General features: G+C 40.7%; 1 protein-coding gene across 1 annotated transcript in view; it reads left to right on the top strand.

Annotated features, from left to right (window-relative positions):
- LOC137599787 (complement C3-like) overlaps window positions 1-14,493 on the top strand; it is a 53,083-nt gene extending 38,590 nt beyond the window's left edge. Inside the window, exons 26-41 of the mRNA XM_068320926.1 lie at window positions 1-142; window positions 972-1,079; window positions 1,317-1,470; window positions 1,889-2,052; window positions 5,550-5,705; window positions 5,995-6,054; window positions 7,101-7,191; window positions 7,663-7,714; window positions 9,255-9,342; window positions 10,083-10,172; window positions 10,786-10,891; window positions 12,157-12,246; window positions 12,335-12,418; window positions 12,677-12,757; window positions 13,350-13,497; window positions 14,239-14,493. The exon at window positions 1-142 is cut by the window's left edge and continues 21 nt beyond it. Coding sequence (XP_068177027.1) covers window positions 1-142; window positions 972-1,079; window positions 1,317-1,470; window positions 1,889-2,052; window positions 5,550-5,705; window positions 5,995-6,054; window positions 7,101-7,191; window positions 7,663-7,714; window positions 9,255-9,342; window positions 10,083-10,172; window positions 10,786-10,891; window positions 12,157-12,246; window positions 12,335-12,418; window positions 12,677-12,757; window positions 13,350-13,497; window positions 14,239-14,383 — 1,759 coding nt within the window. The 3' untranslated portion in view covers window positions 14,384-14,493. The remainder of the gene's footprint in view (window positions 143-971; window positions 1,080-1,316; window positions 1,471-1,888; window positions 2,053-5,549; window positions 5,706-5,994; window positions 6,055-7,100; window positions 7,192-7,662; window positions 7,715-9,254; window positions 9,343-10,082; window positions 10,173-10,785; window positions 10,892-12,156; window positions 12,247-12,334; window positions 12,419-12,676; window positions 12,758-13,349; window positions 13,498-14,238) is intronic.
- Window positions 14,494-19,482: the final 4,989 nt, after the last annotated feature.

Below are 19,482 nucleotides of genomic sequence, written 5' to 3'. Positions count from 1 at the left end.
AGTTTTTTCCATGGCTCACTCCATCATCGGTGTCAACAAGCAGCAAGTGTGTGACCCTCTGCTTTACCTAATAAAGAACAAACATCGGCTTCTTCCAGGATTCTATGTTGAGGACAACCCAGTTTACAGCACCACGATGACTGTGAGGCACACACACACGCACACACACACGCACGCACACACACACACACACACACACACACACACACACACACACACACACACACACACACACACACACACACAGTGATCTGTTCTGCTTTTATAAGTATTGACCCTGCTCTCTCTCTCTCTCTCTCTCTCTCTCTCTCTCTCTCTCTCTCTCTCTCTCTCTCTCTCTCTCTCTCTCTCTCTCTCTCTCTCTCTCTCTCTCTCTCTCTCTCTCTCTCTCTCATTTACAGTAGTCTCTCTTTATATCCATCTATCCATCCATCCATCTATATAAATGTATATATACAGTGGTACCTTGAGTTAATGAGTTTAATTCATTTCGTGACTGAGCTCATAAGTCAAACAATTTGTAACTCAAGCAAATTTTACCCATTTAAGATACATAAAGTCATTTTAATCCATTCCAGCCTCATAAAAAAGCCCCCAAACCCTCTAAATTCTAAAAAACCCCAACAGATTTTATATATATATATATATATATATATATATATATATATATTAAAGTCATTTATTTATATATAAATGACTTTAAATGAAAAGAAATTCAAAAGTCATGAGAACCTTCGAGCTACATCTTGACTCCACCAACAACAACGAGATGTGGTTTTAGTTAATTATTTATGCATCCATCCATGTTTTGAAGCGCGGCTCGTATCTCAAAAAAACATGTGTTGAGCAGCTTGTGTTAAGGTACTACAAAAAATGTGAAAAAGAATATACACATATATTCATGTTTTTTGTTTAAATAAATATTCTATTCATTTGAATGAAATCTTCTTTGTCCTTACATGATTCTTCAGGGCGGTATCCGTGGTGATGACCCCCAGATAACTCTAACGGCCTTCGTCCTCATTGCTCTCCTTGAGGCTAAGGAGGCAGGGATCGACTGCAGTGATCCAAAAGTGCATGTAGGTGTACTTCATGTGAATAATCTATCTATCAATCTACTGTATCTGTCTGTCTGTCGGTGTGTTGATTGGTAAGTTGGTCTGTCTGTCTGATCAATCTTCTTGATTGCTTGAGTTGTTTCACTGTTTGTAAATTTGATGCCTCTAATCCAATTTTTTTAACCTCACTGTTATGATCGGTGTCATTATTGGTACTGGTTTTCTCTCTCTTTTTTGTTCCAAATGACTCTGTTTTAGATATCTATAAGGAAGACAGCTGAATACCTAAAGAGAGCTCTGTTTAAGCGTGATAGAAGACCGTACACTGTGGCCATCGCTGCGTACGCTCTGGCTCTGATGGGAAACCCAAGCTATAACCAGGCAACACAGTTGCTTAGAGCTGCAGCTCCAGGTATCCTGATTATTATTTCCCTGTTACAATTCAAAGAACACAAAATAGAAATAGCACATTCAAAATTACTACACAGCTGCATCAAAGTAAGGTCCTGCCAATTTTTCCAGGACATATAGAAATTGCTGCTTTATCATTTCCCATGTTAAAGTGCTATAGCAAAGAAAGAGGCAAACAAAAAGTCACTGATTTGTGGCTGCACAAACAGAGAACTTGATCAATTAGTTCAGAGGTGAAACACACACAATCCAGCATTCTGGTATTTTTGAAGTTACAGTACATCCTGCTTGCCTGGATTCTGTTGTGGGTAAAATGAAGTAAAGGAAATTGATTCCTCCAAAGGTTACAAAAACTCCTTGGGTAACATTTCTCTTGGTGAGACGTTGAACTATTTTGTTCTTCCTTGTTTGTCTTCCAGATCAAAGCCACTGGCCTGACAAGCACAACACTTTGTTCACATTGGAGGCGACTGGCTATGCCCTGCTGGCTCTGGTCAAACTTGGACAGATGGAGGAAGCCATGGCACCATTTAAATGGCTAAACAACCACCGGAGGATAGGAGGGGGCTACGGCTCAACTCAGGTACTGTAACAGCAGAGCAGGTCTGGTAGATAAGCTCTGATCAGAAAATTCACAAACTCCCAGTTGTGTTTTCAGACTTTATCATTCATTTACTGCTGGTGTCTCTCAGCATTATTGGTCAGCAGAGGTTTCAGATATTCAAATACAAAGTGTGGGGAATTTTTTATTCAACAAATCTTTTTTAAAGCTTCACAGAAATATAATATTGCAATACATTCCCACTTAAGGAAGATGAAGTCTAAATTTAAAACAAAAACAATCATTCATTGATTCATCTTCCAACCGTGTCATCTGCTGTAGCGGTGAATGTGAAATATTGAGATAAGTTTGCTGTACCTACTACGCTAAAAGTATGTACCGTATTTTTCGGATTATAAATCGCTGGTTTTTTCACAGTTTGGCCGGGGTTGCGATTTATAATCTGGTGTGATTTATGTGAGAAATTATTAACACATTATTATATCATTTCACATGTTATTTTCACACTAAACCGCAAGAGGGCGCTCTAGGTCTGTGTTGATAATTTCCACATTGCCGGGAATTTATAAAAACAACTGAGAAGGGCTGAACAAAAATGCACTGAAAATAAAATCATATTCTGCAGATTACAAACTGTAAAAATAGTGAAATATGCAGCCGAAAACGGTAATCGAGCAGCAGAAAGAAAGTTTGGAGTTAGCGAGAAACTTGTAAGGGACTGGCGAAAAGCGGAGGTTACTCTTACTGAAATGAAGAAAACAAAAAAAGCTAATCGCGGGCTAAAAGCTAGGTGGCCGCAGTTAGAGGAACGAGTTTGCGCATGGGTGCTTGAACAATGTGCTGCTGGGAGAGGTTTATCAACAGTGCAGTTGCGTCTCCAGGCATTTCAGTCATGTAACATTAGTATAATAATAATAATAATCTATACTTTAATTATCCCTCTTGGGGAAATTCTTTTTACACTCACACATGTATATATATGTGTTAATTACACACATGGGTTAGAGGTTACAGGCCCCTGAACACAGCACACACTAGGGGCCTGTAGGCATGCAATTAGTAAGAGAGGACATACAGTGATACAACGGAGGTGGAGTGACGGGTCGCGCATGAGGGTCGCGCCCAAATGAGCATCTTGTGGGGGGGACGGTGCCTTGCTCAAGGGTGCCTCGGCGGTGGCTGGGGGGTGAGCCGACGCCTCCCACGATCAGCTCACACTCCGGGGGATGTTCTGGCGGGAGCGGGATTCGAACCCCCGATGGCTGGGCGATCCTGTCTTCAAGACGATGGCTCTACCGCTGAGCCACTGCCGCCCCACTAAGTGCCCCACTTTATACAGTACACTTATTCAGCCTGTTGTTCACTATTTTATTTTAATTTTAAATTGCCTTTCAAGATGACGTGTATGTTTTTGGTGTTGGATTTTATCAAATAAATTTCCCCAAAAAATGCGACTTATACTCCAGTGCGATTTATATATGTTTTTTCCTTCTTAATTATGCATTTTTTGGCTGGTGCGATTTATAATCCGCAGCGACGTATAATCCGAAAAATACGGTAAATGCCCCACATGTCAGATTGAAGAAGATCTGGTGATCACCCTATGCACACCCTATCCAAAACAGATTCACGCAAAAAGGAATTCATATTTCAAAAACAAACAATGGTAGGATATTCAAAAGTACTGTGTGTTTCCTGAACAACCATCTCACTTTTTAACATTTATCAAATTAAAAAACAGAGGCTCTTGTTCCCTGCTCCATTCACATTCAAAGTCCTTAAAAACACAGGTTTAAAAAGAGCAGACACAATTCAAATACCAATTAATCATTCTCCACAATCCACAATTTTTACTTTTGACATTAGTTTCTTCAATGTAAAAATCTCTTTGTCCATAAAAACTGGTTGGTCACTTCTTTCTGGATTTTTAAAATAAACCGGATACCATCCAGAAACATGTTGAGGTCAGGAAAGAAGAAATTTTCTACTTTTGCTCTCGAACCTTTTGTGTCTTGCAGGAATTTTTTTTATCTTTTGCGAATCATTTTTTGTCTTTCAGACTGTTGTCATTTTCGTTCTCAGAGTGACTTGTATCAGCATGTGTCTCAGGTGTTTCTTTAGCAATTTTTTTTTGCTTTATTCATTCTTGTGTCAGTGTTTTTTCTATTAGGAGCTGTCTTTAATAATTCCTCGTCTATCACAGTATCATACTCTTCCTCCCTCTCCAGCTGAGACTCTGCGATCCTGGCGACTTTCTCTCTGATCCCCTCAGCTTCTACCAAATTACTCTGTCTATCCTTTGTGCTGTTATCCATGTCCTGCGTGTTATTCAGTGGTTCTGGACTGTTGGATGGCAACTGTTTAACCTTTGTGCTGTCACCCGTATCTTTTGGGTTGATGGCCGGCGATTCAGCAGGGGATGGAGTTGGAACCTCACAAGGCAGCAATTGTGAAATCAGGACCGCAGCACTGGAAGCCACCACAGAGACTGCGGCCACTGGCTGTCTACTCTTTTCGCTGTCACCTGTATCCTGTGTGTTATTCCGTGGCTCCGGGATGGCAGTCGGTGAGCCAGCGGGGGTTAGAGTCGAAAACCAACAAGGCTGCTGAGCCTGGGCCGCAGCACTGAAGGCCGCCACAGCCACAAAAGAAGCTGCAACCACCCGCCCCACGGCAACCACAGCAGTCAGTCGCCCGTGTAGCGTCCTCGGCCTCTATCCCCACCTCGGTCGCAGCCGCCTGCCCCACAGCAGCCGACGGTCGGCGCTTACCCTCTCCTTCTGGACAGTGGTGGATGAGATGTCCCTCCCGGGTTAGCGGGAGGAAGGACGGGGGTGAAGGTATTCTCAATCACCACCAGCTCAAAACTACCTGATGCTCCTTTTCAACTTCATCGAGAAAAATCACCACCGCTTTCTGTATTCGGGAGGCTGCTTTTGCGCTGTCGTATCCGATCTGCTCTTCCACCGCTAATCACACCTCTACCACCAAGCAGCTGACAGTTGGTGTCAGCCTGATAATGTGTAGGCGTGTCAGCCGTTCGAGTACGGCTTTTTCCTCTACAGTTGCCCACCTCGAGGCTACCATATTGCCTCCTAATCTCCGCAAAACGTCCACTAACTCTGGAAAAGTAACCGCGATGTAACTGTCATTAGCTGAAATGTGAATACACACACAAAAAAGCAAAAAAACCAGAATGAATAAACAAGCAAAGACGCCACACTCTCGTCTCTCCCTCTCATAAACTCCAAAAAATTTAACCGTGGTTAAAATGGTACACAATACACAAGAGTGTGTACAAATATTTAAAGAAAGAAAAAAATAGAGTGAATAGATGCGCAAAGATTCCACCCACTCTTTCCTCTTCTCAGAGAGAGAGAGTGAAAGAGAGTCTTCAGAAGCCTTAGCTTTGAGATTATACAGGGGGCAGCAGTGGCTCAGTGTTAGAGCGGGTCGTCCAGTGATCACAAGATTGGTGGATCTCCACATCTCTGGTATGCTTGTTTGTCTTCTATCAGTCCACCATGGTGGTGCTCCAGGCCCTGTCAGCATACCTGATTAAAAGTGCTCCTCCTGGTGACCTCAGTCTGGATGTAGACCTTCAAATAACAGGACGCAGGGAAGTACGTTACCATTTCAACCCGAAGACCGCCTATGTTGCCCGTTCTTCAAGGGTAAGCTATATGAATGGAATCTGAAGTCCAGGATAGTTTACCTGAAGGAGACACAGAAATAGCAGCTCAATAATTCAGCTACATGACATGTGACTGGATTTTAATAAATGTTCACATCTGGATTCTAAAACAAATATTACATTTTTGAGTTTTTGAGTTTGCTGATACATCTTTTATAAATACATTTTAAAATTAGTTTTTTACCCAGTTGACCTGCGTGTTTATAGAGATTGGTTGCTAGTTTAAGGTGTGTTTTACCAAAAATGTTCGGTTTTGCTTCTTTCCATAGTTACCTGCTAATCTTAACTTTGAAGTGGTGGCTCGAGGGAATGGAGAAGGAATACTTGAGGTTTGATTGCATTTGAAAGTTTTCAGCCTTTCTTTTCACATGTATTGTACATTTATACACTTCCCGACCAAAATATAAGGTCATCATCTGAATTTTACTGACCAAATAGGTAAAACCCGCCCATTGGATAAAAGGTAACCATTTGGTGAAATCAAATTTTTTAAAAATGCTGTTTTTCATAATGAAAGCATTTTCACATGTCCACTGTTAAGAGATTAATGTGATTGGGACTAAATTGGGTTTGGACTATGAAGTCTTAGTAAAACTACTTTTTTGTGAGGTTAAGTGAAACAAATCATTCTCATAAAGATTGGCATATGGAGCAATATACAGGTAAATAAGTTCATATTGTCTGATGAGAACAGATTTACCCTGACCCAGTGTGATGGGCACATGAGTGTAAGAAGAGAGATGAAGTGACATACCCATCAAGTCCAGATCCTAAATTATTGGCCTGTGGGGGTAATGTTATGATCTGCGGTTGTTTCAGTGATCAGGTGTAGGTTCAACAACATAGTGTGACTAAAAATATGCTGACGGACCATATTTTCTGTCAACCGAACTTGTCTTCCCTGATGGAACATGCATTTTCCAAGATAGCTGTGCCATAATTTATCAGTCTCAAATTGTGAAAAAGTGGATCTGGAAGCATCAGACATCATTTTCACATGTGAATTAGACTCAGTTTCCAGAAAGTAACCCCACTGAAAATTTTGGGATGTACTTGAAAATACTTTTTGCAGTGCCCCCCCCCCCCATTATCAATAATTCTTAAAAAGTAATGCAAATCAGAACGAAAGTAAATCAAAATGATGCCAAGGTGGATGTGTGCTGTAATCAATCGTACATAAATAAAATTTTGTATTCACATGAACACTATAAATGAAATTAATATCATACAATTAATTTCAAAACTGAACAAGACACAAGAACACAGATGTTTGGTTTTTTGAAATGAAGGATTTATGACATTATGTGATTCCCCCCCCCCCTTTTTTTTTTTTACATGTGGTGCTGCTTCTCATTACTTCTGATTGTGGATAAAGGTTGTGACCTATTATAACCAGCTGCATGAATTTGATGAGCAAATTCTCTGCAAAGATTTTGAGCTCAACGTCACAATAGAAGAGTCCGGCGGTAAATCTGTTTCTCACACTCCCTCATATGTACATGATGTTGTTTTTCTGTCCTCTGTTTCTTTGAGTTAGGTGTCAAATCACTTTTGATGCTACAAAGAATGATTATAGTCTTGGATTGTTCTATTTCTTTAATTATGTTGAAAACAAATAAAGCACAATTTAATTATAACAATATGGAACTATAAAAATGTAACTGCAAAACTTTATTTTTAATTTTTAAAATTTTTCTTACATCAAAGAGAAAAGCATAGCACAAAATATAAGTAAATTCAGTAAACTCAGACAAAAAAAATGTATTCACTAATCGGACAACCATTGATTCAAAGTGAATAATATCTAACGTAGAGAAACCGAGGCATTCAAACAATTTGAATATGCAAAGATGGTGACTTGTTAATATTGTAAGATTGCCTATGTTTGTCAACATTGTAATATTACAGTCTGAAAAGTGTATTTTGTGACATATTAGAAAAGCCGTCAGCAGATGCAGTAAAGTCCTACCAAATCACGATTAAACTGAGGTGAGTTATGTGTTGTCAGGTTGTACTATGTATTTTACTAAAGCTACGTGATATAGCCTCTCAAATGAACACAAACATACAATTTTATAACTTTTTACTATTTAATACAGGAATTGCTCTGGCTTGTTTAAGTCCCAAATTGGACTTTGATGAATGTGTTCCCCTGTGTCTGCGTTGGTTCTGCGGTTTCCTTCCACAGGCAAATGTCCTAATCATTGGAACAGGACATGTGACCACAAGGTTGACAATGTATATTTTAAGATCGAGAGGAGTGTGCAGTTTGTCTTGGATTATGGATAAAATTGATACAGATGAATGTAAATCACATGACTATTTTGTTTATGTGAATTTCTTCTTCTTAACCTTTCGGCTTGTCCCATTAGGGGTCGCCATAGCATGTCATCCTTTTCCATGTCATCCTATCTTCTCCATCCTCCTCTCTAACACCAACTGCCCTCATGTCTTCCCTTACTACATCCATCTACTGTCTCTGGTATTCCTGATTATGATTAATACAAACATTGGCCCTGACAGCATTTACTCCAAAATAAATTTGTCAGATATGGAATGCATTTGGTTTGACTACTAAATCTCTAAGGTTGCACCTGCTGGGGAATCACACAGAGCTACCGATGGCATCAAAGTATGCCTTTGATAATTAGTTGGTGTGATATCAACCACCCGACAGATTCCTGTGCTCTGGAATCGTATGTCCCTACCTCGATTTAGGCAATGGTTGCAATTTATGAGCGAATTAACCAGTTTAACAGCAAGAAGGTTCTTGGTTCAGTGCCATATGGGACACTTATGTGGAGGGTTTGTATGTTCTCCTGGTCACTGCGTGGGTTCTCTCCAGATAGAGAACTCATGCAGGCTTCTTTGTTTCTTTGTTGTCTGTCTCTGTCGCATTTTTTTCCAAACTAGCAGAAGGGACCCAAAAACAGGACAAGAGAATAGATAGTTAGGGAATCAAAATATGTATTTTAATCAAGCCGAGTTCAAAAGACCACATGGACAGTCCATAAGCAAAAAAATCAAATCAGGGGTAGACAACAGGCAGATCCCAAAAATAAGGTAAGGTCAAAATTGAATAATCGGGCTTCAAACAGCAATGCTGGAAAGTAGTATGATTACAAACAATCTGGCAGGGAAATAAATGTTGAGCAGAGTATGGTGGATGATTTAAAGATGGGTTCCAGGTGATTTAGGCAGCACAGTTCAAGAGAATGGTGACAAAGGCTCTGACAGGAGATTTTAATGAAGGAAAACATGAAAACTGGAAAGAAATAGAATTTGTTATTATTAGAATTTATGATATTCGCTGTGTGGTCCTGTAACTAACTGGTGACTTGCCCAGGATGTACCCTGTCTTCTGTCCAATGTCAGTCAGGATAGGGTCCAGCATGTTCCTTTAATTTCAGGTCCAGTTTTGGTATGGATTATTGTATCTTCATAAATATGTTTGAAAAAAAACATAAATGTAGTATGGCGTGTCTGTTGTCGTATTCTCATCTAATGATGATCTTCTTGTTTCACACAGGGCATTAGGGCCCACAGATGTCCGGATGGTGGTTCTGGATATAAGTTTGCCCACAGGCTTTGTCCCTGAAAACTCAGACTTGGAGATGGTAATCAGTCTCCACAACTTATCATCATGTTATTTACTGTACTGTTTAATTTTTCTTGTGTCTTGCAAATACAAGTTAATCACATATAAATAGTTACTTTACAGGTTTTTTTCAATGAAGAGATAGAAACCATTAAAGTGGCACAGTAGCACAGGGGGAAGCCCTGTTGCTTCAAGGCAATAATGTTTCAGGTTCTTTTCTGTGTTTGTATGTTCTCTCCTTGTTCTCTGGCCTCTTCCCACCTCCAAAAACAATCACCTTTGGTCAATTTGGTCAAACCGAATGGTCCATTGGTGTGAGTGTGAGCGATTGTGGTTGTTTCATATGGCACGATAATGAGCAGGCATTTTATACAGGGTGTAGCCTGCATTTTGCTGGCTGGGATATACTTCAGCAGACCTATGACCTGCAAGGTGGATAAGCAGCTGTAGATGAGACGTTATGATCATCTCATCTACAACTGCTTATCCTTTTAAAGCTGTGCCATTACAGAGACAGTCCTTGGCTGAAAAAGAAAGTAGAAGAAATTTTTTGTGATGTTGGACTGTTATTCCTAAGGACAACTTTCATTATGTAAGAACATGAAACAACTTTTTAAGTTTTGAGATTTCTACAAGAAGTGACTTTTGAATGTGACAGATTGAAATACCACCTGATTCTGAAATTCCCAAATTATCTTACTGAGACAGATGCTTATAAACAGTTTTTAAAAAATGATGTGATTCTGTTTGTTTGTCCAGTTAACCAACTCAGTGGACCGTTACATCAATAACTTCCAGATTGTTGATAATTTGAGTGACCGAGGCTCTTTGATCATCCACCTCTTCAAGGTAAAGCAATATACTAGAGCATTGATTTTAACAACTGCAGTTTTATTGACCAGAGAATGAGAGAGAATATTTTTTGTACCAGTGCACCATACAGCATACCCTGAATGATAATTATTCATTTTACATGTAGAAATACAAGTGATCCTAAACAGGTCGATTATTTAAATCTTCAACTATATCTCAAGATATAAATGTTGAAGATGAGGGTGACAGAAATACTTATTCTACTTGAAATGAAATTGAATTTGATTCCCATGGGATTGTTCTGCACCTCTGACTTTCTTAAAAAGAACAAAAAAACCATAACTGACCAAGAAACATGATGGCATCAATTAAAGAAACCGATAATGTAGGAGTTGATTGGATAGAGCAATCAACATCTGTAATCACCTCTTAATTTTGATCCCTTCATCTGATGTGAATTACTTGCACACATTTAAGCAGGTTTGCATAATTATATTGCTTTTTTTAAAGTAGTTGTAGTTTTGAGGAGACACAGATAACTCATAAAACCAACTTCTTAGAGCAGGACCCCATTCTAAGGAGTTAGTATTAGTATAACTTTCTTTTTTACAGTGGTACACTTAATGATTCTCCCCATTCTTCTTCTGAGGTGTCCCACAAAGAGCCTGAGATCCTGATCTTTAGGCTTCAGCAGACATTTAAAGTTGGCCTCCTCCAGCCATCCTCGGTTACTGTTTATGAATATTACAATCCAGGTAGGAGAGCACGTCCTAAACATTATGGCTCACATCACATCACAACAGAACCCAGGCCATGTCCACACTTAGCTGGATCTTTTGAAAAAGGATCTTATTTTTCCCCGCACGGAAAAAAATTTGCGTCCACATAACAGCATTTTTGGAAAAATATCTGTCCACATATAACCGCATAACTGCCTTGATCAACACATTTATAAACGTAACAACTCCGTAACAACTCCGAGAACGACAGGAAAGAGGACCGAGACATGTGGAAATTCACGGCATTCGTTCTAGGCAGCACGTCCCAGTCTGAAAGAGAACTGGTGTCGCCGTCTAGGCGAGATATGAATGAATGACTACATGAATATATAAACCTTATGCGGCGGCACGGTGGCTCAGTGGGTAGCGCTGTTGCCGCACAGCAAGGCACGTCCGGGTTCCCCCAGCTCTGTGCAGAATTTGCAAGTTCTCCCAGTGTCCGCGTCTGTTCTCTCCGGGTTCTGCGGCTTCCTCCCACCTCCAAAAACATGCACTTCAGGTTAACTGGCCATTCCAAATTGCCTGTTGTGTGTGAGTGTGAGCGTGCATGGTTGTCTGTCTTTGTGTGGCTCTGCAACGTGCTGGTGTCGCGCCCGGAGTTTGCCCCGCCTCACGCCCTAAGACAGCTGGGATAGGCTCTAGCTTCCAATAAGCCACTACGGCGGATAAAGCAGTTCAGAAGATGAATAAATGAATGAATGAATAATAAATTTTATGACTCATTAAGAAAGAAACAGATTGACAAATATATTCAACCGTCAAGCATGTTTATCAACGTGTCTTCGACATGGAGCTGTTATACGTCAGAAAATAGCCAGTTTTAACTCCATCGATTCTATTAGATGTAGAGACGGGTCAAACACACACCAGACGTCACAGCAATTTTTGTCACAGGGAGATGCACCCGGATAGAAAAAGTTTCGGATACAGTGTCCACACAACAAAGCATAGCCGGCGTTTTCAAAATAATTCACCTTGGCCGGCGTTTTCGAAAAATTCCGTTTTTGTCCTACATATATGTGTTCTCGTGTGGACAGAAGGCCTAACCGGAGGAAAAAACTTTTGTTTTCAAGAAGATCCAGCTATCTGTGGACGAGGCCACAGGGTATCAAGGGAATTCTTTTAAACCCCACCCCATTCTTGAGACTATGAGGACATTATTGTCCTCATAGTCATATTCATTATTGTGATAATGAAATTTAGTTACATTTTCCAAATTTTATGGTGCCCCATTGTGTCAGATCACCGCTGCAGTCGCACTTACATGCCCAAGGAGGACAGGGAGGAGCTCTCACAGATTTGCAGAGACAACGTCTGCCGCTGCACACAGGGTACAGTGTTGATTTGTAACAATTCAACACTCGGCATGTACTGTAGGTTGATGGTGTCTGTAATTTGTGATTTGCTCATGACCCTCAGGTGACTGCTGTAATAGTAGAAGTGAGAGTGGAATTTTCCAGAATAAAGAAAGAGAGACATTTGCCTGCACAAGTTTACACCATGGTATGTGCTGAGCTACCATTTTATGTTGATGACAAATTGTTTACGTAATGTGATTAATAACAAGACAGTACAAACGTCCATGAAGGCACAGCCATTTCTCTATGACTCAAACAAGGAGAGCAAACAAGGACTGCAGTTTGCCTTGACTTTAATACAGTATATCTTTTATACATATGATCATTGATAAACTACACCGTATCTTCACTATTTGCCTTTCTTTGAACATTACAAAAATTTATATATTTTTTGTGCTTCAAGTTTTTCAAGTGGAGGTGCTGGACATCAGCCAGGGTTATTATGACAAATATGAAATGGAAATCACACAAGTCATCAAGCTGGGTGAGTCAGTGCAGTAGGAGTGTGTGGTTAAAAGTTCTCTGCACTTTTTAAAATCCTACTACTACAAATTTTTAATATTAATACTTAATGCTGATACTGAGGTATCCCACCCTAATGTGAATGATGCTCTTACACGCTTCCTTGTAATCAGAAGTTGTGGCAGAAAGAGGAACTGCCAGACAATAGTCGGATATGGCATTTGTTTGTATCTCTAAATGTTCCTAAGTTGAATGTTTGCAAGTTGAGGACTACCTGTACTTCTGGATCTGCTACCTGTACACTGAAACCAGATTTGTGCTTGAATTAAATTTTGATACAATATATTTTATTTTTAGGGTTACATTATATGGATATTTTGCAGCTTTAACTATGCTATTTTTAACTTATTTGATTTCTTCGCTTTTGAATATTATTAGAATTTACTTTTTCTATGTACATTTTTGCCACTGAGTTGCAAAATACATGTCCATGTTTGTCATGTATCATTTTCTGCAAACATGGTTAGAAGTAGGAGGCAATTACTTCAGATATGTAAAGCCTCTTTTATCCAGTGCAGCTACATATTAATGTATTGCACACCTCTCTCATCCAGGTGTGGAGGATGGAGTAGGAGCGGGCCAGAAAAGACTTTTCATTTCCCATGGAGGCTGCAGAGATGGACTCAACCTGAAGCAGGGCTCCAAGTACCTCATCATTGGCCCCAAAGAAGACCAATGGAACACTGACATTGACAACAACAAGTAAGGATAGCAGACAAATTGCTTATGTCGGTCATTCAGTGAGGTCACATTTACTAGCAGGATAATGGGATACTGGACACTCTGATGTTATGTCAAACCAGCACATTAAGAAACATTTGGAAAAACTTGTATTTTAGGGATCTTGTTGACTTGAATGCATTTTTTTTTCAATTCAAAGGCGTTAAAGACCCAGAGAGACCTTTTCTATTCAAATATATATAATTCCACAGCCAAAGAGCACTGAACAAGACTTATTTATTCAATCTTTGGCCCTGGCTTCTTGGTCTTAGATGCCTTTGATATTGATGCAGTGAAACATTCTCCCCCATGAAGGTCATAGACTAACTCCGCAAGGTGTAAGAGGAACTCCAAAAGAGAAAACCTGACTAAATTCACAAGTGGCTGATTTCAAAGATACTTTACAGTCACTTTCCTGATCAGAGATGATAAGGAAATGGATAATCGGTGGATTTTCATTAGTTAACATAAATAAACGGAGGAGTTTGTGAAATACACTTGTGAAATTATGACTAGCATTTAAGAATTTCATGATTTTCTGCAATAATTTTTCAAAAATGTGATGCTAAGAAAACTGTGAAGTTCAAAATAGTTTACATACCTTTTCTTGCCACTGTACTGTATACTAAAATCAGATAATTCATAGGCATTTAAGACAAGCTGCATAACATCTGATGTATTTATATAAAACTGTCTTCCTTCCCTTTTTTCTCCATCTGCCAGAGTTATCTACATGTTGGGTAAAGAAACCTGGGTCGAACGCTGGCCTTCTGCTGAAGAGTGCTCCAGCAATCCCAGCATCCAAGCAAAATGCAAAACCCTCAATGATGCTGCAAATGAACTGTCTGTCAATGCGTGTAGATTATAGAGGTGTTGAAATTATTGACCATCTTTCCCCAATCATTTAAATGTAAAGATGGCGAACAACTGACTATTCTTTTTAGTTTACCTGTGCAATAAAGTCAAAAATAAATTGTTTGTTTTGGTCTTGAAAGATTAATTGAAAGCACAGCTACTCAAATCAAGATCTCTGTAAGGTTTTTCTCTACTTTGACTGCACATAGGACTTGTGTGGACGGTGTAACCTGAAGGAGATCAGTGACTGTAAAGTAGTGGTAGGTGAGAGTGTAGCCAAACAGCATAGGATGGTGGTGTGTCGGATGACTCTGGTGGTGAGGAAGATGAAGAGGACAAAGACAGAGCAGAGGACGAAATGGTGGAAGCTTGTTGTGTCCTGTTACGATGTGTTACAGTGATTGACCGACTGTGGGCGCTGTGATTAGATTGATTAAAAAAAGAAGATAGAGAAGAAAAATAAAGAGTAAGCACGTTGTCGATACCGAAGTCTCTCGGCTGCTTATTCTACATTTACATTGGCACCGAATACCACATTTTTGGCGACGAGGATGTCCGTTAACGTGCCCCTACCTGCTGCGTTCCTGCCTTGTCCAGGTGAACCTGCTATTCTGTTCCCTACATGGATTAAAATGTTCGAAAACTACATGCTGGTCATCGATGCTGACGCATGGCCAGAAGCCAGAAAACGTGCAGTCCTTCTTCATGCACTTGGGACTGAGGGACAAAGATTATTTTATTGTCTACCGGAGTCAGGTACGACTCTTGCTACTGCTGTAGCAGCACTTGAGAGACATTTCGTTCCTAAAGTTAATGTGGTCGCGGAACGTCATAAGTTTCACCAGAGAGCGCAGCGACCAGGTGAATCCGTGAACCAGTTCTTAGCATCTCTGAGAGAGTAAGCAACTTTTTGTGAGTTTGGCGACATGGAAGAACAAATGATTCGTGACCAACTGATTGAACGCGCTGCAAATGCACGAGTACGAGACAGACTTTTACTAGAAGCCGATCTCACACTGGATAAAGCTACTACGCTGGCTCTGCAGATTGAGTCCGGACTACGCAACGCGGGACTTTTCTCTGAGGACACGAACAGCTCTACGACAGCTGCTGCGTCGGTCGGAGCCATTCTGAAACAGCCAGTACGCTACCGCCGTAAAGAGCCATGGAGAGAGGCGCCGACGGCTGCTCAACACAACGCGACTCGCCGCGCTTGTTACAGATGTGGATCTACTAACCATCTTGCCAACAAACCGTCTTGTCCTGCTGTCAAAACAACTTGCAATTCCTGTGGAAAATTGGGACATTTTTCAAAGGTGTGCAGGTCTGCGCAAAAGGATGTGCGTGAGATTGTGATAAATGAACTAACTGTGCTTTATATATCTGATACTGTGCAAGATAAAATCGTCTGCAAGGTGCAAGTGGAAGCAAACAGACATAGTCATGACATTAAGCTAATTGTAGATACAGGGTCCTCTGTTTCTATTATACCGGAGAGCATTTACCAAACTCTTTTCCCTACATGTAGCCTTTCTGTGCCAAAACTGAATCTTTTCACTTATTCCAGAGAGAAAATACCAGTTAAAGGCTGTTTGCAGGCAAAAGTTACTTACAATGGGCATTCAACTTCAGTACAATGGGCATTCAACTTCAGGCTCATTTGTTGTGGTTAAGTCTGGCACTGCTCTACTTGGGCTGGACATGTTTGCTGCTTTACACATGAGTATTGACGGTACTAAGGTGGTTACAGCTACTGGTTCTGGTAACATTTCTAAGTCACGGAGCATAGTTACAATGACACATGATCAACAAAGTACCCCAGATGTTCATGTACACGAGATTGGGTGCGAAAAAGGATTCATACACAAAATTCAAATCAAACCAGAAGTCGTACCCGTGCAACAAAAATTGAGACGACTTCCATTTTCTGTCAGGCTTGCCGTGTCTGAGGAACGTAAGGACTTACAAGACAAGGGCATAATAGAGCGCATAGACGCGTCCCCATGGGTCTCACCTATAGTTGTTACTAAGAGAAAGGATGGAGGGAAACTGCGTATGTGCGTTGATCTTAGAGAGCCTAACAAAGCCATTACCAGCGATTGTCATCCCTTACCTCATATGGATGAACTCTTCTCTGAGCTGCGGGGTGCTAAAGTTTTCTCCACAATTGATTTGGCTTGTGCTTACCATCAGCTGTTGCTGCATCCAGACAGCCGTGATATAACTGCGTTTATCACGCATGATGGTCTTTTCCGTTTCCGCCGAGTTCCCTTTGGCCTTGCATCTGCCCCTAGCGCATTTCAGAAAATGATGAAAACTATACTTGCAGGACTTCCTGGTGTACAAGCCTATCTTGATGATGTCATTTGTTACGGAACTACTCAAGAAAGTCATGATGCCAACTTGAAGAGGGTGTTACATGCTCTGAAAAAGGCTGGATTGGAACTGAACATGCAGAAATGTAAGTTCAATCAGACTTCACTACGTTTCCTAGGTCACACCGTATCCAAAGAGGGTCTTCACCCAGATCCGGACAGGGTCAAAGCGGTGGCCAAGGCTCCAGCCCCACATGACATATCTTCTTTGCGATCTTTCTTGGGCCTTGCCTCATGGTACAGTAAATTCATTCCTGATTTCTCTACCGCAGTTGAACCTCTACGTGCAACACTTAGAGAGTCCACAGAAACACAGTTCAAATGGAATGCTGAGACTGAAAGCAGTTTTGCAGAAATTAAAAGGCTAATAGTTGAGAGCCCTGCTTTAGCTCTTTACGATCCTGAATTGCCTACTTTCGTCACTACTGATGCATCCAATTATGGACTAGGAGGTGTAATTAGCCAACGTCATCCAGGCAACATAGAAAGAATTGTGGCTTTTGCATCTAGGACACTTTCTCCGGCCGAAAGAAAATATTCCACAGTCGAACATGAAGCACTTGCATGTGTATGGGCTGTAGAAAAGTGGAGGACCTACCTTTGGGGTCATCACTTTGCGTACAGACCATCAGGCTCTTACGACATTGCTCACATCTAAAGGCACTGGTTGTGCTGGACTGAGAATTGCACAATTGCTTTGCTACACATATGATATGGCATACCGTCCTGGAAAGCTGAATGTGACAGCAGACTGTCTGTCCAGACTTCCTCTGCCTGCCTCTGGTGAAACTGATATGGAAGCAGTTGTTGTAGCTACTCTTTACCAGGAATCCCTACATGCCATTTCTTTATCAGACTTCACTGCTGCTTGCGACAGTTGCCCAGAATTGACTCAGCTACGTCAGCAAATAAAAAAAGGCTGGCCAAAATGCAGAAAAAACGTTGCGAATGAACTGATGTCTTATTTTCTGATACGAGATGAACTTGCAGTTGATAATACACTAATTACGAGAGGTACAGACCGCTTGGTTGTGCCTATATCACTACGTTCCAAGGTAGTTGACCTTGAAGGACACCAAGGAATAGTGAGCACTAAACAGAGATTGCGTGAACTGTATTGGTGGCCGCAAATGGATAAAGATGTGCAGTTCAAAATTTCGTCATGTGTACCATGTCAGTACAATGACAAGACAGTGAAAACTGTTCCTGCTCCTTTGACTCCCGTTGAATGGCCAGATGGACCATGGGAAAAAGTGGCTATTGACGTAACCGGGCCATACGAGAATGCTTCTTGGGATTGTCGCTTTGCCATTACGCTTACGGACTATTACAGTAAATGGCCGGAAGTGGCATTTGCATCCAATGTTACAACAGGAGTGATCATTCGTTTCTTAGAAACAGTTTTCAGTCGTGAAGGTAACCCAACCTGTCTTGTTTCTGACAATGGAAGCCAATTCACTTCCCACGAATTTGCCGAATTTTTGAGAGAGAGATTAAACATGTGCGCTCCAGTGTATACTATCCAAGAGCAAATGGAGCGATAGAGAGATTTAATAGGGTATTGAAAGAATGCCTACTGACAGCTGACAAAATGCGTAAACCATGGAAACAAGCTGTAACAGAGTTCTTGCAGATTTATCGTGCAACTCCTCATGCTACTACTGGAACTACTCCATTTGAGCTACTTAGGAACAGGAAGATGCGTACTAAACTAAATCTCCTTCCCATTTCACTCAGTTGTGCACAACACAACCAAGTTAAAGAGATTGTGAAACAGAACCAACTAAGGAGTAAGAAATACACAGACAGAAAAAGAGGAGCAAAAATACCTACTTTCAAAGTGAATGATACGGTCCGTGTTCGTAGACCTGAATATGTTCACAAGGGATCATTGAGGTTTACAGAACCGATGACTGTAATTTAAAAAATTGGATCTAGTACATATCTGTTAAGCGATGGAAGAAAATGGAATGCGTCCAAGTTGACACGCTTCCCAAAAGGCGCATTACCATGTACTACAGAAAATACGGACATGCGCTTTGATTAATTCAAGGTTCCAGAGACTACAGAGAATCTGAGGGAATCTGAACCGGTTCTTAGACGAACTGGCCGAGTCAGAAAACCACCACAGTGGTTAGCAGATTTTGTTATGGGAAAGTGAAATGAAATACCGATAACATGAAAAATAATTATTTTGTTCTTTTTATACAAGTGTAATTACAAGCTTCTGATACTTGAATGATAAAGTACATTATTGTTTACCCCATTATGTTTATACAAAGTAATTGCTTCAAGAAAAGGGGAAATGTTATGTCCTGTTACGATGTGTTACAGTGATTGACCGACTGTGGGCGCTGTGATTAGATTGATTAAAAAAAGAAGATAGAGAAGAAAAATATAGAGTAAGCACGTTGTCGATACCGAAGTCTCTCGGCTGCTTATTCTACATTTACATTGGCACCGAATACCACAAAGCTGAAAAAGGAAGAGTGTTGCATGACTTTTAGGAAGGAGTTAAGACAGGCTCTGGGTGGTCAAGAGGTACTTCCAGATGACTGGACAACTACAGCTAATTTGATCAGGGAGACAGGTAAGAGAGTACTTGGTGTGTCATCTGGAAGGAAAGTAGATAAGGAGACTTAGTGGTGGAATGAGAAAGTACAGGAGTGTATACAGAAAAAGACGTTAGCTAAGAAGAAGTGGGACACTGCGAGGACTGAGGAGAGTAGACAGGAGT

This window comes from Antennarius striatus, chromosome 8 (genome assembly GCF_040054535.1).
Source record: "Antennarius striatus isolate MH-2024 chromosome 8, ASM4005453v1, whole genome shotgun sequence".
Lineage (NCBI taxonomy): Eukaryota > Metazoa > Chordata > Actinopteri > Lophiiformes > Antennariidae > Antennarius > Antennarius striatus.
This window is presented reverse-complemented; position numbering and strand designations above follow the sequence as displayed.